Source organism: Uloborus diversus, chromosome 1, assembly GCF_026930045.1.
Source record: "Uloborus diversus isolate 005 chromosome 1, Udiv.v.3.1, whole genome shotgun sequence".
Taxonomy (NCBI): domain Eukaryota; kingdom Metazoa; phylum Arthropoda; class Arachnida; order Araneae; family Uloboridae; genus Uloborus; species Uloborus diversus.
The window spans coordinates 135,301,733-135,327,424 of NC_072731.1; the positions used below are offsets into that span (position 1 = coordinate 135,301,733).

General features: G+C 33.0%; 1 protein-coding gene across 1 annotated transcript in view; it reads right to left on the bottom strand.

The window, feature by feature from the left end:
* The window catches only part of LOC129235211 (nuclear factor 1 C-type-like), a 64,658-nt gene extending 47,681 nt beyond the window's left edge, over positions 1-16,977 (bottom strand). The window contains exons 1-4 of the mRNA XM_054868920.1: positions 16,830-16,977; positions 7,047-7,114; positions 5,016-5,171; positions 232-423 (exon numbers count right to left, since the gene is read on the bottom strand). Of these exons, the coding sequence (XP_054724895.1) occupies positions 232-423; positions 5,016-5,171; positions 7,047-7,055 (357 nt within the window). The 5' untranslated portion in view covers positions 7,056-7,114; positions 16,830-16,977. The remainder of the gene's footprint in view (positions 1-231; positions 424-5,015; positions 5,172-7,046; positions 7,115-16,829) is intronic.
* Between the last annotated feature and the right edge of the window lie 8,715 nt (positions 16,978-25,692).

A 25,692-nucleotide genomic window follows, 5' to 3' on the forward strand; every position in this document is an offset into this window, starting at 1 on the left:
TCGAACGCAACCATTGTTTCAAAAAATCTTACACAGTTCATTACAAAATAAGCTGTTTACATTCTGAGCAGTTATAGTCATCAGGCGGAGATTACTGCACCACTAAATTAAAAAAAATAAAAGTAAAAAAAAAAACGTTCAAACATGGATTGCCATCACTAATCTGTTAAAAGTAAGATACTACATCAACACTAAAAACTACTATATGATGATACAAAATCAGATTCGAACCTTATCAGCTTGTCTGAGACAATCAATGCGCCTCATTTTTCCTTTCTGATCTGGATTACTCAGTACACATCCTGATGATTTCTTGCCCGTAATTCCAAGAACAAAACTCTCACGGCATTCTTGTGTGATGTCTTTTCGCAACTTCCCCAAAAGTCGTGATGCCCACTTCTGTTTAATTTCTATACGTTCATTCTAAAGTCAAAAAAAAGAAACTTAGAATTTTTTAACTTACGTGTTTTTACAAACAATGGATACCAATAAATACAAGGTCTGGCAAAAGAATCTAATACAGTATAACTTTGATTTGATGATTTCTTCAATTTAATGATACATTTTAATGGCCCAGATTTGACTACATTAAATATCTCTGCTCCTGGATTTAAGGATATCCTTGATTTGATGGTTAACTTTTTCCAGTTCCTTTGACAATTGTTAAATCAGGGTTGTACTGCACTTTTTTAATTTAAATTACAATCATACAGAAAATTTCTGCCCCCGAAATCAGGGCCAAAGAGGGGCAATGTCAGCCTATTGGAAAACTAGTGGCCCAGCCCTTGAAAGGACCTGGTTCAGAATCTGAGTAGTAGTATAAATTTTATAAGGGAACAAGACTGGGGAGGGGGTTCGGTGACCAATCTGACAAGGGGTCTGCCTTGGCTCTTGGTGGCTCTACCCAGAATCACAGGATAATTCAAAAATCATAGATGTAAAATAAATATTTTGAGTTGTTCTATTAGTGTGAAACAAAATAATGTACAGTAATCCTTTAGATCTGAATGTAATTTAAATTTAAAAGCCGCAAGATTCCTTTGCTGAACTCTGCATAGTTGAACTATAATGGTAATGAACATGAGATTCTTCTCACAGTAAATAACTAAGAAAAATGTTACAAATTCACATTAGGTTTGAAAACAATAAACCTTAACTCTGATTTAAGAAACTAAACAAATGGATTAGCTAAATGTAGTAGAGATGACACTAGGCTTGATGTGATACTGAAAATTCAGATTATATGAATGTCAAACTGGAAAATTTCTTTTTTTTTTTTTGGGGGGGGGGGGTAAAGATTTTTTAAAAAATTTTTGTCAATATGAATGCTAACAATTTCATTAAAAAAAACCGCTTCAGCAGTCATGAATTTAAAAAAGGGATGTTAAAAGGGCCCCTTTTAAAATGCTACAAACTTGCAATCACTTTGTTCTAGAATTACCTATAATCAGGATAAATGATGCAAATTCAATAAGGGAATGTTTCAAACAACTTCATTCATGAACCATGTAACAAATGTTATTAGCTGTCTCACTGAGGGACGGGCTGAATGTAGGATATTGATTAAAATATCATGTTTTACTTTAGGCTATTTTTTGATCTCAACTTCTTCCTTGGGGGATGGGTCAGCTATTATAGTACCAGTTTTGATATTATTGCTATTGAAGCAATGCATGGTAATCCAATTAAATAATCCAACATGATCTGACTAATCAAATGAAGCAAAAATTCCATTCACCCAAAATGTCAAAAAACATATACTTTTTACAGCAGTATGGGGAAGTTTTCATTAAAATAAGAATATTTTGTTAGAATATTAGGATACATTTTTTAAATAGGATCCAAGAGGAAAACACATACTTAAGTCAGAATAAATACCTTTGTGCTATCTACCCCTTAAGTATTTAAAGGGAGCAAAAAGATACGTCAATGGGACAGAGCAATATGTAAATGATACATGATATTACGCAATGCTAAGCAGAATAATTATAAATGGTTCTATTTCAATCAACTCTCAAAAAACATTTGCAAAAAAAAAAAAATGTGGTACATAGAAAATCATTCAATAAAATTTTAATAAAAAAGTCAGAACAAAATTAGTTTTCAAACCGTATTAGATGCATTTTGTCATACTTACTGCTGCTTTAATCTTTCGATTAGTCTGTTCAAGATATTTTACAAGTAGGGTCTTTTCATTGAAAGCTTAATTATCCTCAAAAAAAAATTTATTAATTATCCCAAAACACTCATCTGATATCCAAAATACTAAGCAAATTATGTAATAAAATAATTTTTATGCGAGAGATCAGTTACGTGACTGAAAAATGGCCCTGATATTATAAAGGTTATGCAACTATGTGGAATTCAATTTTCTATAAATTAAAAATCCATAAAAACTTTTTGGTGAATAATGTTGTGGTTCACAATACACAGAATCTGAATCATATGAAAGAAAAATTTGTTTAAAATGATTTAATGTTTTGTAGTTTAAACCACCTGTGGGTAAAAACAGGGTTCATACTCAATTTGGATGAAAAAATTCCATGACTTTTTCATGACCTTGTTATACAAAGAGTAGTACTATTTAATGTCAAACTTTCCAATTTTTGGAAATAGGCATTTAGCAAAACTTTTACTTGAATGCCACTACTTCATCGAAGCGCTTACTTGTGCTTGCGATTGAAAAAATGTCAGTGCACACCATAGAAACTAATTATAAACTGTTCTTATTCGTCTTTAACACATCAATTTAAGTGGCGTAAAAATGTAGAGAATGCATTATACCGATGCTTAAATGTCCAATCAATAAGGCAGAATACTAATGAATGGGACAAAGTTTGCATGAGTCATTAAAGTTTCGAATCATTAATTTACTTTATAAAAATATTGCCCTTTGATGTCAACAGTGCATCTAACCATCCATGTAACTTGACAGTAATTTTGGTCTCTAAAGTAAAGCTACATTTTCAGAAAATTCATTTATCTAAACAAGATATTTCAGCTGGACACATGAATCAGTTTTGCGCGTTATATGTCGGGCATCACTGCTTTAGATTATTAGAATTCCCCTATTTCAATGTTCTATCCCTAACAAAAGTATTGATTTTCTAAAGCCTTCAACAAAGTAAGCCCTGGCTAATGGCAGTACTTTACTGAATATACCTTGCCTCGCGTTCAATCTTCGAGTTGAACCGAATCATTGCTTCAGTCACTCGTCTGGTCTGCTAATTCTATATTAGCTACCAGTTTGTTTCGCACTCTTGGCTTCCTTAAGATGTTTTCCCATCTCCAGCTCAGTCACTTTCCTATGTCGAGCTGATGAGTGCTAATAAGCACGAAACTGCTGTCCTCGGCTGGAAATGACTGAGCTGGCAGTGTATTTCATGTATTTCTGCTTTAGCCCTGGCTAATGGCGATACTTTACTGAAAGTAAGATAAGCTCTGATAAATTTAATGATGATTTTTTTATGACAAGTTTGAAATTAATTCAGATGCAATTGAATTACTTTTTTGTGTGGGGGAGGCAAAATCAAGAACATGTAATTCCACACTACAGAACATAAAATATAAGAAAAGCTGAAAATAATGGTGAATTCAAAATTAGCGATGTCCCAGCAGTAAATACGCATTACAAAACTAGTACGTTGTGGCCACCACAAAACTTTCTTCTATATCTTTCTTATAATTCTGATCCCTCCCCATGCTTGACGAGGAAGCAATATTCCCAACAAAAACAAAATTACACACGCCAAAACTTGACGACCATCCCAATTCTCGATTTATCTCAAAAGCAAAGCAAAGAATGAAAATAGAAAATTATTTTAAAAGCCTTGCTTAAAATAATTACTGACATTTATTTGTTAACAAACACAATACGGCAAGAGTTAAAAAGTTTTAAATCATCCTAATTTTCTGGTCATTTTCCAACCATTAAAATCTTGCGAAATGCACAGATGACAATCTGTTACGATTTATTTTTCTTTTTGTTGCAATTACAAAGCTATTTTTATTCCCCCCCAAAAAAAAAAAAAAGAGAGAAGAACGTAGCATTACTTTTTGAGATATGGCACTCACAATGAAAAAAAAAGAACGTTTGATTGCACCACCCCCCTTTCAGCTGTTGACTCCAAAATAGAATCAGCTCTTATAACCCTCTAAAGGCTACTTGTTGATAAATTTTTGTTTGATTCCGTTCATTATTTTTTGAGATACAGCAGTCACAATTGAAGACAAAAAACATTCTATAGCTCCACCCCCCTTTGAGCTATTGACATCAAAACTGAATCAGCACCTGTACCTGTTAAGGGTAACGTACGGACCAAATTTTGTTTGATTTCGCCAGTTACTTCCTGAGGAATAGCAGGCAAAATTAACTGAAAAAATGTCCCATTGCTCCACCCCCCTTGGAGGAATTTGTGCCAAAAACCAATGGGCACAAGTTCACATAGGGGCACTAAGTACTAAATTTCGTTCAATTTTATGTGGTAGTTTTTGCTGTAGAGCGGCCACAAAAAACTGGTGTGACACACACACACACACAGACAGACAGACAGACATTTTCCAAAAATGGTCGAAATGGACTCAGCGCACCTCAAAACGTTCAAATCCGTTAAAATTTGAGAATTTGCACGAATCCAATACTTTCTTCTATATACTGGATAAAAAGACAGGAGGTTGTTACAGAAGGGGATGCAAAAGGATTCCATAAACTCATATTTTTTTTAGGATCACTTAATTTCCCAGTATTAATATCTTTTACAAGCAATACTTTTAAATCACTCAAGGTTTTTAACGCTCTTTTAGCTACTGTTACTTTCTTCATGCTCAACAAAAATTTCCATGATTTCAAATAAATTTCCCATGACTTTTAATAAAAATATTAATTTTCCAAGATTTTTCCAGGTTTGAAATTTGCTTTTTTTCCCCCATGACTTTCCAGGATTTCCATGACCTGTACGGACTTGGTAAAATAATTAAAACCACAGATTTTTTTTTCTCCAAACTTAAAGATTCACCTGAAGCTCTTCACGGCACATTTTCTCTTCATCGATGTTCATTCGTTTATCATGCTTCTTGAAATATTTTCTCTTAACAGCCTGAAGATTAAACCAGGTGTAAGAGAAAGATCTAACATGAGGCAACAAAGCCTCAATGAAGGGATGAAATTCATCCTGCAAAAGCAACATTTTCAAAGTGAGAAAAGTATTAAATCATAAATGAGCATAAACAAAGCTAATTTTTAATCTTAAAAACAAAAAAACTTAAAAATATTTAAAAATTAGAAAAGGGTTTTTTAAAAAAATAGAAACTTTAAAATCATGAAGCAATCAGTTAAAACATACCCAAGATTTAGTTGAACTGAAAATGTTATTTCATATTGTAAAATTATCTACTGAGAACTAAGGCTCTCTCAAACGTTTTTTGTATTCTCAATTGACATATCACAGTGGGAAATTTTCAATACAAAACGCAGAGCTGGCTTTCTTATTCTCCTTTGGCAACAGGACAGTTTATTTATTTCAATTCTTGCTCAACAATAGGTTAAAATAAATATTAATCATCTTGGAGTTATAACCATCTAATATTTAAATAAATGTAAATAAATTGATTAACAAAAACATTTCCAATTCAATCCACTGCGACTCTAAACCATTCGTGGATCAATTTTATTACACATAAATTTTTTTTATCAATATCGGTCCAGCCGTTTAAAAGCCTCATGACTACAAACATATTGCACAGAAGAAAGTATATATATTAAGGGAAGACGCAAAAATATAGTTTCCTTGAAACTGAAGGATTTCAATGATTGTTATACAGTTGAACTCGGTTAATACAAAACGTCAAAAATCCACGAATTTGTTCGTTTTTTTGCGGTTATTTGTAAGAACCATGGAAAAAAAAAAAAATGAAGAAATGTTTACCTATATTTGAAAAACATTATTACTAATGCTACTACTAATATTACTACAAATTGTAATTTAACTATTAGTACATTCAGAAAAAAAATCACTTATTTCTTATAAATGAATGTTTTTGGAAAATATTGAAAAAGGAAAATGATAATCGACAATTGTGGAATAGGTTGTAATCCACTATGGAAGATAAACAGTTTTATCTCGAAGTAATGTCTACAGGTAAACAAATGCACGGACTTTATTTTCTATGTAAAATATTTGATATTTTCTTCTCTTTACGCAACCAGATTTCTACTACCTAACAAAATGATGAATAATTCTAAAAAAAGAAAACTACAGTATTAACCACAAACATTTTAAGTAAAGAGGTCAGAAATTTTTGTTCATCTTAGCCAAGACTTTCAATTTAATGTATGTGTTATACGAAAAATTTTTAATGTATGCAAACCAAGGTAGCAAACCAAACTTGATGAACAAAATGTTCGTTTTTAGCCACGATTTTGTATTAAACATGATCGTATTAAGAGAGCTCAACTGTACTACAATTATTAGAAAAAGTTAATTTGCAAAACTTTACGAGTGATTGGAACCGATTGTTATTAAATGTTTTATTTCAACTTAAATCAAGCCTTGTTCACAAACATTATTTTAAGCTTCAGGGACACAAGTCATTTCAAATTAAAGTAAATAAATTTAGTAATTAATTTAGGCACCATAATATAATATAAAGCTGAGAATTTTATAAATTTTGTATTATAACGGACTTGACAATTCCGTTTGTAACTCAACATTATAACAGCATTTCTGTATTTAAATCTGCATCAAAGTGTTAACCAATTACTTTTTCATGAACCTTAAATATGTGACTTAACATATATTTGTATTTGGAAAAAAAAATTATCAAGTTTCAGAAATGAATAAAAATTCTGAACTGCAAGTATATGGTGAAAATGACTCTTTACCTAGTACATATTAAAAAATCTTCTGTGCTTTAAAAGACTAAAAACATTCAAGAAGCAATTGAACAAACAGAAAAATTGCATTCACTTAAAAACAAAAACAATTATCCGCTATTAAGATAAAATGCACTCTAGATTATGTATCTGTAATGATAAACATTCAACTTACCAAAGGCATAAAATCAGCAGTTATGTTTCACAATTACCAGCGAAAATCTTTATGAGAGAAATGCCAATCTGAAAAAGACAAGATCTTTCATCATGTAATACAGGGTGGCGACAGGAACTGTGAAAAAAAGTTCCCTGACTTTTCCCTGATTTCCCTGATTAAGTTCACCAAATTTCCCTGATTTACGTTACCAATAATAATGGTTTTTCTTTCTTTGCTCTACTTAAAATCCAGTGTATGTTTGTATAAAATGCAGTATTTTAAACGTTTTTAAGTTGTGTAAAGTTGTTGAACTAAAAAAATATTTTAAAAAGATGTTACCTTTTTAATAAAATGGTTAAGAAAAACATATCAAGTCAATTTTTTGGGGAAAAAAAACCCTACAAAACAGTATATTAAATTTTTCTACACGGAAAGATTAGAAAAAATAAAAAAAAAATAAAAACTTTACTTCCAGAAACCATTTAGCATAAGAATTAAACTATTAAAATTACTCTTTTTTTTTAATTGAAAATTCAATTTTAGCAATTAAATTAAAAACGCGAAGAAGTAATAACTTTTAAGCTTTTATAGCATTAATTCAAAAACCAAAGATTTCTTCTCGAAATCGTGATTACAGTAGACTAATTACTTCGAGACAACGGAATAAAGGCAAAGAAGCTAAGGCATTAATGAAGGCTTCCTCTTTGCCTGCATGGTTGTTTATTTTATGTAGCATTGAAAGCGTAAAAGGAAATTTCAAGTAGGTAAAATAAACAACCTAACAGACACAGAAGCAATCTTAACTTTATTTTTGAACAGATAATTGGCGGAAAGTGCGTAGGGGATTAGAGTACTTAATTTTGTAAAGCAAAAAAAAAAAAAAAAAATTTTTCTTCATAAAATCAATTTTCCCTGATTTTTTGTAATTTTTTCAAAATTCCCTGATATTTCCCTGACTTTTCCCTGATTAATAAAGTTCCCTGACTTTTCCCTGATTTCCCTGATCTATCGCCACCCTGAATATTCATTGTTTGTTGGATAAAACAATCATTTAATAAAATAGCAGCACAAAAATTCTCTTTGGAACGAAAGAGCACATAAAATTAAAAGATTGCTCTGTTTTACATGTGTATTCAGTGCTGTAGTCGGAAGGGAACAAGAGGGGCACTTTTAACCAAAACATTTGGTTTGTTGTTATATAAATAATGCATATAAATTGGTTTCAAATTATTATCTCTTTATATTAAAAAAAAAAAAAGTAAGGTCAAAGAAATTTTGAAAGGAAGTCTGTGGTGGGCCTGCATCCAGGAGACCCCATAGCACCTACAGCCTTGAAATTTTGTACAAAATTACTTTGAGCCTCAGTGGTTTGCAACTAGGGTTTTGTTTTTTAAATTTCGAATTAGTTTTTTTGTAATTAATTTTTTCAGTTTAAACTTCATGTAAATTGCCTATTAAAGGGGTGAAATTACTTGCACATATTAATTTTATATATCATTGGAAAAAGTGGAATTGTCTGCATTGTATACGCAATTTGTTTCAATGCTCTAACTTAATTACGGCAGGAGTAATTTGCGTTTTAAGCTCGATTTTTACTTTCTTCTATATCTAATATATAGAAGAAAGTATTGGATTCGTGCAAATTTTCGAATTTCGAATTTTGACGGATTCGAACGTTTTGAGGTGTGCTGAGTCCATTTCGACCATTTTTGGAAAATGTCTGTCTGTCTGTATGTGTGTGTGTATGTGTGTGTGTATGTGTGTCACGTCTGTGTGTGACCAGTTTTTTGTGGCCGCTCTACAACAAAAACTACCGCATGAAATCGAACGAAATTTGGTACACATATGTGCCCCTATGTGAACTTGTGCCCATTAGTTTTTGGCGCGAATTCCTCCAAGGGGGGTGGAGCAATGGGACGTTTTTCGAGTTACGCGTGCTTGCTATTACTCAGGAAGTAACTGACGGAATCAAACAAAATTTGGTCCATATGTTGGTATTAACAGGAACAGGTGCTGATTCAATTTTGGTGTCAATAACGCAAACGGGGGTTGAGCTATAGAACGTTTTTTGTCGTCAATTGTGACTGCTGTATCTCAAGAAATAATGAACGGAATGAAAGAAAAATTTATCGGCAAGTAGCCCTTAGTGGGTATAAGAACTGATTTTATTTTTGTGTCAACAGCTAAAAAGGGGGGGTAGCGCAATCACCCGTTCTTTTTTTCCATTTTGAGTGTCCTATCTCAAGAAGTAATGCTACGTTCTGGTTGAAATTTGGAATATATGTGAATCCATGTGTAAACAGGCTTTGGTTCAATTTTGACGCCGATCGCTCCAAGAGGTGTTGATTTTTTTTTTTTTTTTGCGAATAAAAATATTTTTATTAATGCAACAATAAGAAAGATAAATCGTAATAGATTGTCGTCTGCGTATTTCTCGTGATTTTAATTGTATGGAAATGATAGGAAATATTATCTCAATGATTTAAAATTTTTAACTGCTGCCATCTTATGTTTGTTAACAAATAAAATATTTGTAATTAATTCAAGCAAGGCTTTTAAAAAAACTTTCAATTTTCGCTCTTTGCTTTGCTTTTGCAATAATTCAGACATTGGGATAGTCGTCAAGTTTTTGCATGTGTAATTTTGTTTTTGTTGGGAATATTGCTTCCTCGTCAAGCATGGGGAGGGATCAGAAAAAAAAAAAGAAAAATATAGAAGAAAGTTTCGTGATGGCCACAACATACTAGTTTTTAATGCTTAGCTGAAATTTAGGTCTCTACTTCTGTCATCAAATCTGTCAGCAAAAAGTAAAGGAATGGTCCTACAGTTTTCATTTTGACAACACTGGAAAGAGCAGCTTATTTTACTCCAGATCTAACTCGACCTATGGTGGAAAACTAAGCTTCTATCTCCAAAGGAGAAAAAGTTACAAGCTGTTTTATTCAGTTTTGAAAAATCTCATCTCCATTCAAATTATTGATGTTTTACTTGACGTTGCTATAGTTATGTCTTTTAAATTCGTTTGTTTCTTCTTTCTTATTCAGAAATTTTAAAGGTTTCGATTTTAACAGAAATCTTGGGCTCAACTTAATTCAAGTCCTGAGGAGCTAAAGAGCAATATATACCACTAGAGACCACGAATATGAAAGTGACTTTTCAAATGCACAAAACTGCAGTTTTGCAATGCTCAGGAGCCCCTTAGCCCTTATGGCTCTACAAGTTCGTACAAGTTATTTTGAAACCCGGGGAAGGGGTGCTTTTTGTTGCTAAGGGAACTCATAATGTGTTTTTAATCTGTTTCTTTTTAATTGACGATTTCAATCTTTGCGAATCAAATAATAAGATTGCAAAGCAATCTTCAGTTGGTGAGCGTCAGCGAGCAGGGGGCGGAGCCAAAGTATATAATTAATAGAAGAAGAACCTCCTCTCCACGACCAGTTTTTAAGTTCCGCCGAGGAAAAAAAATACTCAAGGAAACGTTATTTGACACAAAAGCCAACATTTAGGAACAAATGACATGCATTTGTCGCCAATGTTGAACTGGCTTGGTGGAGTGGTTGCCATTTCCTCCGACTACTAATTCGAAGAAAAAAAAGAGGGTTGCAGGAGTCCCAGTTCCCTCTGGTATTGGAGATGGAGATTCTAAAGCCTTTTGTACCTGAAGATTTGAAGAGTTCCAGATGTTCAACCTTTCTCTTCTCTTTTTACTAATGTACTGTAAGTCACTTTAATTTCTATTGTTGAAAAACCACAACTGATGCATCGACTAATCAGAATAAATTCACGTATTTTCCCCTTTTACTGATCATGTCCTTTCAGTTTAATAATAAAAAATATATATTGAGGGAGGAAACATTATTATTCATTTTTGCTTTTGCTGATTTATATCATTGAGGTGTAAAGACTGAATAACTTTTTTGGTTTTCTGCGGGAAGGGAAGTAGCAAACCAAATGCTAAGATGCTTTGTGGGCGCATGTGTTCTTTTTTTTTTTAATTTAAAGAAATGATTTAAATGAAGAAATAAATTTTAAAATAGTTAATGTTTTGTTTGCTTAATTTTTATCCCTTTGAGAGGAACACCAAGTGTCCCAACATCTACTTTAGAGCACTTGCAATATTATGAATAACACACTGGGAACAAAAAAATGTTGTATATTTGGAGCCCAGGGTTTGAGAATAGATTTTAGATATGTTTGGGGCTCTGAATCAAAATATGAAATTGGTTTTTCTCTAGCAGCTCTACTTTTCAGATAAGTTCAGCTGTTTTACCCAAAATACGCAGTTTTAACTCTATTTTATGTACTTCAAATCAAAGTATACACTTCTGAAACAAGTATTGCTTCCAGCACATTTGACATCAGTCTGCAGTCCAGTTACGTTCAGGAAAATTCACTACATGGAGTAAATGTCTAGCAAGTTTAGCAACAACGCTTCAACGAATTAAGGTCAACTTGTAAGTTCTTGCTATGCATATATTCGTTTCACGTGATGTGTGACGAATTGGATCTTTGTATATAATATTTTCAGGGTCCGACTAATGTAGAGCCAAAACAAACTTTTTGGGGGGTCCTCTGCAGCCAAACCTTATAAACAAAAGCATTAATGAAGAGTCAGGGGCGGTGGTTTCAGGGGTGTTGCGGTGTTAAACCACTCATTCAGAGCAACCCACACTTGCACACATAAAAAAAATGTAGATAAATTCAGGAGGGTACTTAATTTTCTTAAATAAAAAACTACAGCAACTTTAGTCTCAGATCAATGCTCAGATCATAAGCAAATAAGTATGCACTTGAATAATTGCAAATTGCATATCTCTACTATATCCATGATTTAATTGATTCATGTGCTTAAGGAAACTAGATTTTACTAAAGTGTGTGTTTTATATTTTTCTCGTGAAATTTTATAAAAATGAATGTGGAAATTAGAATTGGATAGGGGGAATGTCCATCTGTCTCAATTTTTCAGGCTGGCCAAATTGATTTGAAAAAGTTTCAATAAATGATGGATTTATTTTTCGAAGTTCCACTAACAACTGCTTTACAACAGAAGGGGTATTTAGCACATTTGGGAACAAATAACAGATGTGTTTAGCGTTTATCAAAAGTCTAGAACATTGTGACTGCAAAAATCCGCTGTACAGTTACATAATATGTACGAAACAGTGAAACAGTATGCTTTGGTTTTTCCAGTGACTAAAATAAAATATTTAGATTTCAGATGTTTAGTTCTGATGCAAATTAGTATGCTAATTAATTAATATGTTGAAGTTTGCTGATTGTTTATTTAGTACTTTTGATATATAGTTATCTTAACAACCCATTAGTACTCTCATTTTAGAATTAAGAGGGGGGGGGGAGATACTTAAAAGGTCAAAATATCGTTCCAAAATTAATAAGTGAAGGGGGGGGGGAGCTCACAAGCAGTTCCTTTATAATATCTGATACCAGGGTCCACCGATTGAAAGACAGGCCCTGGTGTTAAGCAAATTGTGGTTTAAAAAAAGGACAAAAGAAAAAAAAACTCAAAGTAAAAACAACGCATAGTTCCTTTTTTACTGCAAACTTAATTTACTTTAAGGATTCAAAATTTTTTACTTGTTTCATACTTTTACGCCATTCTAATTTTGCCCCATTTCTTTTAAATCATGTGTCGCTAACATATAACTTACGCTTGATGATTCTACAATGTCTTTTATACTACCATCTAAATTTTAAGGGGTTCTTTGAATCAGAAAGGAATGGGCCTCGACTGTTGATCCTTCTATTCTGCTTTTGAATTTATGATTTGTCTTATCTGTATACGGTTATAAAACTATTTCAATGGTGTAGTTATTCAGTAGTACATAATAACATTCTAAACTACAGAGCTTCTACATTTTTCTTTAAAGCTTTTTTGGTTTTATGCAGTCGGGTTTTTTGTTTTTATTTAATAATTTTTTATTTTTTAGCCTTAGTTGAGAAAGGATCCAAGTTTTGATTGAAGATATTTTCAACTTATCCTTGCATAAAAAATTCATTTGAAATGAAACTATCCAAAAGAGAAGTAGGTAGTTTTCATATATAGTGCTATCTTTAACACGAAAGCCTTGAACATGAAAACTCAGCGAATGCAAAGTGACTGATCTGAGCATCTACCATTGAAAATCTAGGAATCTAGGAGTTAAATGAAAATTTTCGGTCGCAAAATGCAATTACTATTTATTTCTAACTCTAATTTGACTACAAAAAAATATTATAATGAATTTTTACACCATATACTTTCACAATGTAAAAAAATTTCGTATGCATTTGAAAAATTGTTTAAACCTGTTCTTGAATTAATATAGTGACAGTAATATTTTTCATTTTAAAATAAAAATAATAACATTTTATTGAAACATACAAAATAAATAACCAATTTTGCAAAAAAAAAATACATACAGTGGCTCCCAAAAGTGTTCGTACACCTTCGACTTTCAATGAAATAGGGCCTTATCCATTGGTTAGAATTAATATTTCGAAATAGGTATTTTATTATAAGATCTATTAGAGACGTACCGAGTAGCACTTTGGCCGAGTAGCCGAGTACCGAGTACTCGGCCTTTCACTACTCAGCCGAGTACCGAGTTACCGAGTACTCGGCCTTTCACTACTCGGCCGAGTTACCAAGTACCAATTATGTTTTAAGAAGAACCAACGACACACATGTGATAAATTTTGAACTTATTGGAATAGTAGTATAGACCTCCTTGTCCATATAATAGTTTTTAAAACTAAATTCCTGCTGAAATTTAATTACGCATTATATAAACAATTTTGTTTGTGTCAAAAATTTTACAAAAAAATTATTTTTAAAATAAAAAATAAATAAATAAAAGGTATGATTAATCAAGTTGGAATTAAAACAAATTACAGTGAAATCCCTCTAATGCGGACACCAACAAGACAATTTTTTTTTGTCTGCAATAGAGAGGTGTCCTCAAATGTTATTTGCATTGGAACTAGGGAATTAAAAATTGTCCACATAACAGGGGTGTCCGCCTTTGAGAGGTGTCCGTTAGGAGGGGTTTCACTGTATACCAATCAATTATAGTTCTAGTCTGCCAAACATAAATAATTTTTAAAAGCAGATAAAACAAATGTGCAGGAATACTGCAGACACGTGTTTCTGACCCCCCGTTACAAGGAACATCTTTTTCAGTGCATAACATGTGAGCTAAAGAATGTAAAGACATACAACGAAAAAATCCAACTTTTGTCGGATGCCTTTAAATCCACAAGCTCCCATTTTGTGCATTGAAAAAGAAATTCCTTGTAACACCAAAACATGTGTCTGCATTGTTCCTGCACTGTGCTTTTAACATTGTTTTATTTTCTTTTATTTTTTAAGCAAAGGTATTTTTATATTTTTTATAACTAATTTTTGTTTGTAGCAAAAATCCATTTTTAATATAAAAATTCCATATTTTCTATACTTACCTTTTTTTGCATAATTTTTAATAAATAAGTTTTATTAACTTTGGGGACATTAAAATAAAGATTTATTCCATTGAAGCATTACAAACTTCATTTTTCTCAAAATTTAAGTTTGACTTATAAATTTTAATTGTAAATGATTGCAGAATATAATGCTTGCTCTTTTTTCTATAAATTTTAGTATCTGTCTTGGACAATACTCAATTTTTTGCAACTACTCGGTATTGGCCGAGTATCTGATCAGAATTTGGCCGAGTACCGAGTACTCGGCAAATTGGCCGAGTAGGCCGAGTACCGAGTAGTTACCGAGTACTCGGTACGTCTCTAAGATCTATGATCTATTTTTAACAAAACTACATGAAAATTTTTAATAAAACATTATAACTTAACTTTTTAAAAATCAAAAACCAAAAAAGTGCCGGAAATTTTATCTCACAAAAGTCTTTGTACACATTGAAAAAATGTCAAAAAATTAGTAAATAATCTAACTTTTTACTAAGTTATTATTTAGTAGAATATCATGCAGGAACAAAAACAGCTTTTAAACGTCTGGGAATAGATTTCATTGTTTTTCCTTTCTTTTTTTGTGCAATTTCTGAGTAAGTGTTCAGCCGCACTACGAGTCTTACTGTTTCTAGTTCGCTTTTCGTTTCAATGGTGTATTTTCGTAACATAGCCACCAGATATCTCCAAATATGTTCCACTAAGTTTAAATCTAGCGATTGAGGAGAGATTTCTAAGCTTAAGGACAAAATTTGAGGCACCAAACGCGAACGTGTGCTTCTTATCGTTAGCTTGATTTAAAAAAAAATTGTTTCTGATTACCAAATTTTGGGCTAATAGTTTAAAATTGTTTTTCAAAGTATTTAAATGAACAGCATAATTCATCATTTCACCAAAAAATTCCATATTTCCAAGTCCAGATGCTGAGATGCACCCTCACACAAAAACACCTTCACTGTCCTGATTAACTGATCCAACTAAGTTCTTAAGATTAAATTCCTCATTTTTTTCTTTCATTTACAATTATACAACAATTTAACGCAAAGTGTTGAATTTATTTTCATCTATAAGTAAGACGTTTTTCCAAAACGTTTTGAGCTTATTTATCATTGATTTTACGATGGAAAGTGTAAGCTTACTGTTTTTCGCACGAACAAGAAAATTTCTGCGGGAAGAGGTCCCATTTAATCCAGCTAATCAGAAATCTTGGCGAACAGTTTTAGGTAAAAATTAAGCATAAAATGTTTTATTCAATTCTGCAGAAACGTTTTCAGTTCTGAAATGTGTATTTTTCATGTTTTTTTTAACTGTAAACCTCCGATCACGCTTTGTTAACTTTGCCAGTTGACCTTTTCTTACCTTGTTTTCGATCCGATTCTTGTCTTAAAAGCATTTTATCAAGCACTTCACTATAGAATGGTATAAATTAACCAATTTAGAGACATTTCAAACCAATTTACATCTACTGTGAGGAAAAAAAATCAAATTTTGAATCGTGTTTGTTGTTTTCTACGCATACCTGCCATTTTAAAATAATAAGCAGAATATTAGGGAATAAATACAGAAAAAAATTAAAGGCAAATGACTTTATGGTATCATTACAATGCAAAAATAATAAATAAACCACATATGATAATTTTAGTTATGAATTTATTCGAAAATATTTCAGTGTACGATGACTTTTGTGGCCTATCTTTTCTCTGTCTCTTCGTTTTTTGACCAATTTCAAAAATAAAATCTGGCAATATTTTGAAAAGAACTACTGGGTTTTATTTAGAATGGCATAGGAATGGTGTGAAAAAAAATTGGATTTCATATTCGAATTCAGTTTTGCGTTATTTTGGTTTTACTACAAAATTTCAAGGTGTACAAACACTTTTGGGAGCCACTGTATATATTTTGCAACCAAAATCGAATTGGTGATAATTCTTTAAGAGAAAACAAAATAGTCACTATTTATAACTTCATTTCGGCAAATTTATTAATTTGGTAACACTACCAACATATTGTTTAACAAATATATATGTGATCGATAATCAAAAACAAAACTTCATGAATCTAAGCAGTACACTTAAATTCACAGAAAAAGAAAAGACTGATTAGCAAGAACTGTCAAGCATACTTTTCTGCCAACTATAAAAACATATTTTCTGATTTCCACATGATTGTGTTTACGAATGTAAAAACCAGCAACCATAATAATTGAAAATATGAAATAAAGATCCAGGAACTTTATTAAGTTTAAAAAGCAGTACTTTTACTTCTAATGAACAAATATTTACAATAAATCTTTTATTTTAAGCCTACAAATCTTATTTAATTTACATACGTTACACACTTACCATTCTGAAGGCCACAATATTACTCCATCTAAAGCCGAAAAAGAGAAGAATTTTCACTTTAAACTAATATGTAGAACACCTCAATTATTTGAATAAATTTTTATATTCTAATACTTTAAACAATCATAACTATAATCGGCGTATTGCAGTGTTTTGATCATGTTACATTTGTTATTATTAATGCGCATGACTGCTATTGTATACAAGATTGTATTTGAGTAGAAGTTTCAGAGTCAACAGCGAAGAAATCGAGTAGTAGAAAGTTATGCCGCTAGGGAATTTTGCGCTCTTAAAAAATATGAATGATATTGAAAAATACAACAAATTATCAAATTTGAAAAGCAGAAATGCAGTCAGGCTAGTTAGTTTAAGGGGAGACTGAAATTTTCAAATTTTACAAGGAAGTCATAGTTCGCTGGAATTTTTCTCGGTCTAGGAATATTGGGCGCTGGGAACATAAGGCGCCGAACATTTTGGGTCCCGGGAACTTTGGGCGCCGAGCATTTTGGGAGGCGAACACATTGTGCCCAATGTGTCCGGGATGCACCCAATATGTGTGCGGCGTCCAATCGACGGCGCACAATCTGCGGCGCCTAATCTTCCCATTTCGGCATTCAAAGGAGTGGTACGGTGCCATCCCCACAAAAACGATAGCACCCCCCCCCCCGCTCAAATGCAGCAGAACCCCCCCCCCCCTCCATAAGAAAAGAAAAGAGCAGTGGCGTAGCTAGACCCGACTTTCGGGGGGGGGTTACTTCTTATATATATATATATATATATATATATATATATATATATATACTAATATATATATATATATATATATATATATATATATATATATATATATATATATATATATATATATATATATATATACTAATATATATATATATATATATATATATATATATATATATATATATATATATATATATATATACTAATATATATATATATATATATATATATATATATATATATATATATAATCGCTTGGAATTTTTCCCTTTTCTTCTTTTTTTTCTTTCTCTTCTCTCTTCTTTTTCTCTTTTTTTTTGAGACTAACTTTTCGGGGGGGGGGGGGGGGTTTGTCCCCAAAACCCCCCCCCCCTTAGCTACGCCCCTGGAAAAGAGACCCCAAAAATCATCAGGGGTCATCACGATGGCTTAAGCAGGATCCAAACTCCTACGAAAAGTTGACGTCGTTCATGAAAATTTCAATGGCGATCTGTGCTATAGCCCCTCCCCCTCTCTCATGGGCACACCTGACATGTATAACTATTTGAAAAGGCATAAACAATTGCTTGTATAGTATGGCTCTGATAAAAAATGTGTGACCTTGAGAGAATTCATTTCAGTGTGAACGGAAGAAGATAGGGACAATCGAAAGGAGGAGGCGTCCTGACGTAGAAACTACGGCATTGATATATTTTAGGAAGGGGGGGGGGATAATTTTAGAAGTTTTTGATTTTTTTGCGCAATCACGATTGATTATTGCTTTCATTTGACTGTTTTGATGTGCTATGATTTTATTTTCTCGCCAGCACCCTCTGCAGCACCACCGTCGACCGGCCGCCTCACGATGCTGCTCCTCTAGCGAAAACCGTCTCGAGGTTGCGTCAATATCCAACACTTACACGCATACATACACGCACGTACACACACACACACAAACACATACACACATACATACGCCTACACACATACACAAACACATTCACACACACAAACACATACACACACTCAAACACATACACACACACGCATACATACAGACTCCTACACATACATACAGATACCTACACATACACACACACTCGTGACTGCGAAAAACATAATTTGAATTCCAAATGTCAAAATTCAAATTATTATTATTATTATTTTTTTTTTTTTTGTCTTATTTATGGGTATGCTGTGTACCATTTGAAGGGAGCTTCCTGATCATTGGGGACTGAGCAGTTTTGACTAGGGTGCGCATGAATGGGGGAGATGGTGCTGTCTGTTCTACTGAAATGGTTAGGCGGAATAGTTTTTCAGGGCTCCTGATATCATTTTGAGGGGGTTGTGATTGGAGGACAAACGAAGCATTCGAAGGGTTGCTACTCTGCCTATCCTCCCAAGAACAAGATCCCCGAAGGTGAGATCAAAAATCCTCTAAAATACCCCCCACCTTATTAAAATTTCAATGGTGCAGTCAACGCCATAAACCCTCTTCCCCTCGTGAGCTCCTAAAAGCCACTGGCTATTTGTTCAAAGGAAAGTTGGACCCAAAAACATACCCACAAACATACAAGTTAAGCTAATAAAAGCGTGTTAATTAGAATAAACTAATAACTTATCGTTAATATATTAATTTGATTATAGAATATTTATTGCATTATCATCGGGTCTGAGGTTGCATTCCAAATTTTAAAAGACTCCGATCACAAAAAGTGGGCGAAAATTGAGTTGCAAGATTATAAATTTAATCTGGGTGTAGACGGGATTAGAACGAACGCCCAGTGATTCCCGGAGGTGGAGGTCAGCGGAGACCCGCGCCTTCGAACGCTCGACCACGAACGCTCATAAAGTGGTGGAATGTACTAAAACAGTAATAAGCCACTAGCTCTTAGTCCAACGGAGAGTTACTCACAAACATACAAGTGAAGCTAATAAAAGTGTGTTAAAGAGAAAAATGACTTATCAGTGCCCCGAACGTAAATTTTCTCCTTTCCACTGAGGTAAAAATGAGATTTTTGATACTGTTTTTGAGTTTATCAAATGTGGTTTAATACGTTTTTATTTTGTTGACAATAAAGAATGTTTCTTTTTTTTTTTAAATTCAGAGTTGGCTTTACTAGAGACACCTGTTTCTAATAAGATCAATTCGGCATTTTTTGTTCAACTGCTGCCAAACATAATAGAACCTTAGATTTTTGCATGTAATCATTTTTTAGCCTACTTTCCCAGTAAAAGTCAGAAAAAGAAGAAAAAAGCATGAAAGAAGGCTTAATGCATCATAAAAATATCGCGAAAAAAAAAAGGTCAAAAATGAATAAAATAATGAATTAAATATCGAAAAATAAAAAATTGGAAAAGGGGATATTGAGATGGGGAAAAAATGTCTATCGCTTCCCTCTCCCCCTCCAATAACTTTTGAGTAAATTGTCCTAGTAGAACATTCTTTTTTTCGAAAGATCTCGGCGAGGACTCCTCATTCCCATGTTTCATTTTTTGATTTGCACAATTTTTCGTTTAATTTTTAACACTTCAGAAAATCTTAACATTAGCGCCCTACGGGGAAATTCAAGGCAAATATAAATCCCAAACTTGATGGCGAATTTGCTTCAAACAAACTTTGTAGGAAAAACTTTTTGAAGTATAGAAAATATATTTTTGAATTGAACAATTTTCCGTTCAATTTTGAACAGTTCAAATCCCTATAGATTCCGAACTTAAAGGCGGATTTACTTCAAACGAATTTCGTTGGAAATAGCTCTTGACGAACAACTCCCGACTCCGACTCAGAGAATTTTGGGACACTTGACTCCGACTCCTGTGCTCGAAAATTAATCGGATTCCCCGTCTTCGACTATGACTTCGTAGCTTTGGTAAAAATTTATACACGGAGGAAAAAAGACTGACTCTGACTCCATTACCCTAAAATAAGCCCGACTCCTACTCCGCAAACATTGACAGAGTTGCGGACTTTAAGGAGAAAATGACCGATTCTAACTCCGAGTCTTTGAATTAAAAACTTTCAACTCCCTAAATCTGACTCTTTAACCCTAAAATGAGATTGACTCTGACTACGTAGCCATGATCTTTACAGTGGAATAATTATTGTTGATATGCTTTGTTTTTATTTTTAACCGACTTCAAAAAGGAGGCGGTTATCAGTTCATACCGTATGTATGTTTTTTTTTTTTTTTTTTTTTTTTTTGTCCACTCACAGCGTCTCACCTAGTGAACCGATTTTAATGATTCTTTTTTTAATGGATAGAGGACGACTCAACTTAGGTCCCATTACATTGTTTGGCCATATTCGATCTTTAAAAAAAAAGTTACGGTCAAAAAACAGTACATTTCATGCAATTTCCCTATTAAATGATCTTACTACTATTATATATGCGAAAGTTTGTCTGTATGGATGTTTGTTACTCTTTCACGCAAAAACTACTGAACGGATTTTTATGAAACTTGACAATAATATAGCTTATGCATCAGAATAACACATAGGGTAGTTTTCGTCCCGTTATGGGGGGCAAAACCCCCTTAGGGGGGCAATAAAATACAATTTTCGTATAAATTCTCTAATATAGGGATGAAAAAATACTTGCACATATTTACATTATATGTCCATCGAAAGCTCTGATTTTTCTGCTGAAGATGGCACCTATTCGAAATTTCTTAGTAGAATAAAAAACGAGTTATGAGCTTTTTAGTTCCATGTTCGAAGGCTTTCCTCAACTCAATACAGTATTTAGTGTATCATCTCAACTCCTTGTCGGTAGCGACAATTGTTGTATTGTTGGCTATCTTTGCTTTTCGTGACTGTTCAAGGCTTTTCTCAAGTCAAATCTTGAAGTAAGATTTTTGCACAAAATTGGCAAATAATACACGATTTGGCTGATCATTTTTAATTTAAACGGAACTTTAATGTAATTAATGGTTTTTATTATTATTTATGCTGATTGAACACTTACTCATTATCTAATCAATCAGCAGATCGCCAAAATTTTTGCAGAAAGATTTCCGTAGCTGATGCATTTGGCAGTTTTTTACAACGTCGCTGTTTTTGAAGCCGAAGACTACGTAATAATGTTTCTCAGCTTTCACCATGTAAACAAAATATCACCAATCAAAGCATCTTTAAAAAACTTTTTTTACTGTGTTAAATAATCCAGCAACTAAATAAGGCAAATCCATACAGCACAAAAACTTCCATTAATTTTCCTTTTTACACAATGTCAAACAATCGCCAAATTTTACTACTTATTTTGGAAAAATTTCGGATGAAACTCTTTAGCGCCATTTTATGGTGACCAAAAGTATCTCAGCACCTGACGATAATATCTCAACGAAAATTAATATCATATCGTTTTACAAAGTAAGGAAAGAAGGGGGGGGGAGCATCATCGAAGGTATCCCAAAACGATTCAAGCAAATTCGGTAAAATCGCACTTAAGAGCCTACAATGATTGAAATTTCCCAAAATAACTAAAGCAAGTATAAGGGGATTACGAGCGCGGCTATATTTTTTTTAAACTTCGTACTTCAATAGCCATACAGAGAAGGTTTTAGACTCCATGTTTAAAAAAAAGTATCAAGAGATTAATCTTTTTAAACACGAGAAGATTAATTTCATGTTTTGGAAATTTGTATATGCTTAAATATAGTGCTTTCGTTTCTAAATCAATACTACTTTGTTCTTTATACTTATTGCTATTTTAGTTTTATGGGTAAGGAAGAAACTCGATTTTTAATCACAAAACAAAAGCAAGTAACGATTTTTTCTCATAATTATTACTGACCCAGGCAACGCCGGGTATTTTTGCTAGTTAAATATAAAACCTATTGTTACAAAAGTTTGGTGCCATACAACAGTAACATTAATAGTAATTGTAGTGATAATTTTGAATGAAGGCTTCTCTGAAGCACGCATCAAGTTTCTTCAGTGTCATTGCTCTATGACGGAGGTAAACCTAACGTGCAACGGTTTGGTTTGCCTCAACTATAGTAATATTTAAATGGTTATAATTAAATTAACACACAAATGAATTCCAGGGAGGAGCAAAGACAAATTTTTAGTTTCAATTGCTTAAAGTTTAAGGCGTGTTTTTACTTGTGTGTGTGTGTGTGTGTTTTTTTTAGTATGGAGCATTTTTATAAAAAAAATAAGGTGAAGTTTCGTTATAGTAATTTCTTAATATTTCTGAAATACATTTATACTAAAAAGAAAGAAATAAAAAAATTTTGAAAAAAAAAAAATAGAACCGACTTCAAAATTACTCTAAAAAGTGAAAGATAATTTTATTCTTTAAACACCATCGATAATACTTTTTAGCATAATTTTTGAAGTTGGCGCAAAAACGATAGATAAAATCATTCACAGCCATAACTCAACTACAATTATAAATTTAACCAGGACCAGTTTCTTCACTACCACATACATTATGCATTGATGACAGCATATTTGAGTTTGATATATACATGTTTCGCTCCTAACTTAGGATGATTTTCTGAAACAAATATGAACGAAGCATGGTTAAACTGGATTTTACTTTTTGTTTTTGCGCCAACTTCAAAAATTATGTTTAAAAGTATTATCGATGGTGTTTAAAGAATAAAATTATTTTTCACTTTTTAGAGCAATTTTGAAGTCGGTTCTTTTTTTTTTTTTCAAAATTTTTATTCTTAAGTTTTAATTTATATGGGGTTGTTTCCTTCAGTCAAAAGTACTACTTTTAGTCACTAAAATCGATAGAATACGCAAAAAAAAAAAAAAAAAATATATATATATATATATACAAGGACCCAGAAAATACTTTCATTTTCCCAATAGTTATTTTTTAATTTATTTTTTAAAATGTCCGATTTTGAAAATAAGGCGTGGTCTTTATGACGTCACAAATGATGCACATTGGCGCATTTCTCTATTGCATTTCCACATTATGATAATCAAAAAGTGAATTAAATATTGCACTCTACGCTTGCCATGAACCATATCGTTGCCAATACAGGTGAGTAAAGATGCGAATTAAATATTTTGCTCTGTGAATGGCAATAGTGAATGACATTTCATCATTAGTGATGTCATCGGCAGAAGCGTAAACAATGAAAGCGCACCGATTAAAGTAATTTTTAAAAAACACTAGAGAGCTCTGCCCCCTGCTCGTTAACACTCACCAACCCCCGAAGATTGCTTCGCAATCTTATTTGATTCGCAAATTTTCAAATCGTCAATTAAAAAGAAACAGATTAAAAACGCGTTATGAGCTCCCTTTGGATCAAAAAGCACCCTTTCCCCGGTTTTCAAAATAACTTGTACTAACTTGCAGAGCAGTAAGGGCTAAGGGGCTCCTGAGCATTGCAAAACTGCAGTTTCTTGTATTCATGGTCCCAGTAATATATTATGCTCTTTAGCTCGGATTAGATTTTCCGTTAAAATAGAAACCCTTAAAGTTTGTGAATAAGGGAAAGAAGAAACATGCGAATCGAAAAGATGTAACTATGGCAACGCCAAATAAAACATCAATAATTTTAATGGAGAAGAGGATTATTCGAACTTAATTTTAACGGCTTGTAACTTTTTTCCTTTTGGAGATAGAAGCTCAGTTTTTCAACCGTAGATCGACGCAAGGCCCGACTAACTAAAAGTGAGGCCCAAGGCCCACAATAATTTGGAGGCCCTTTGAAGGCTATAATTAAAAATGTGTGTTTTTACTTCCTTTTACAAAAAAGGAAGTATTGTATTCGCGAAAAAATTTTCACTCAAAAATCGCCCTTAATTTCCATTTTGCTCACCCCCAAATGAATGTTGAGTTTTTTTTTCGATTCGACCACATGCGGAAAAGTGCCTAAGAATGTATAGACACGCGAAATATCCATTTTGACCATCACCGAGGTAATTACAACGACTTTTCTCGTGACGTCTGTATGTATGTGCGTATGTGTGTATGTGCGTATGTGCGTATGTGCGTATGTGCGTATGTATCTCGCATAACTCAAAAATGGTATGTCCTAGAAAGTTGAAATTTGGTACATAGACTCGTAGTGGGGTCTAGTTGTGCACCTCCCCTTTTGGTTGCTTTCGGATGTTCCTAAGGGGGTCTTTTGCACCTTTTTGGGGGGAAATCATTGTTAATATCAATGCAAACTTAAGTGGTGTTACAATTTGGCGGACACTTGGCGATATATCGCCAGTCTTTTGGTCGCCAAGTTTTGTCGCCAACTTGGCGGAAAATTTGGCGATTTTTTTTTATCTGGTTTTAATTTGGCCATCGTTTTTAATATTTAGAGATTAAACTATTGAATCACATTAAAATTGCCAATAATGGGAAAATGACATTAAAATGGAGTAAAAGGAAGTCATGTGAGGCACACATCAGCTCGTTTGTATAGTTGTAATGCTATGCATAATTCTTTAAGTAATTTGGGGCTCCATAGGAAGAGGGGGCCTCAGGCCCAGGCCTAGTAGGCCTGGGCCTGGTCATCAAACCCTGAGATCGAGTTAGATCTGAATTTAAAAAAGCCGCTTTTTCCAGAGGTGTCAAAGAGAAAACTGTAGGACAATTCCTTCGCCTTTTACCGATAGATTTAATGAAGAAAGTAGTGCCTAAATTTTAGCAAAGCCTAAAAAAGTTCGAGCTAAAAACGTAAATAACACCCGCCGTGTTTAAGTTAGAGCATTGAAAGAAATTGCGTAGAACGCGGAAAATTCTTCCCTTTCCAACGATATATAATATCAATACGTGCAAGTAATTTTTCACCCCTTTAATATGCAATAATAGGCAATTTACGCGAAATTTGAGCTTAAAAAAAATAATTACAAGAAAACTAATTCGCAACTCCAGCGCTCGAATACGCTACCTTGCGGTGATTTACAAAACTGCCGAAAAAACTAAAACATTGCCACATTGCGTTCCACGTGTGTCTGTTGACGTAAACACAGGCAGTTTGTTCTGAGTATTTATTAACGCAATCGATGTGTCTTAGATTGATTTCAGCTACAGAAATTGTTTCATTCCTCAATAGCATTCTCGAGCTTCTCAAAATAATGTTAGTTTTCATTATTTCTTTATAAAAAGTGAGTTGATTGAGACATGGTGAAAGCGGAAACACAAGAAAACTCTGGATTAACAAACTTGGATAATGTCAT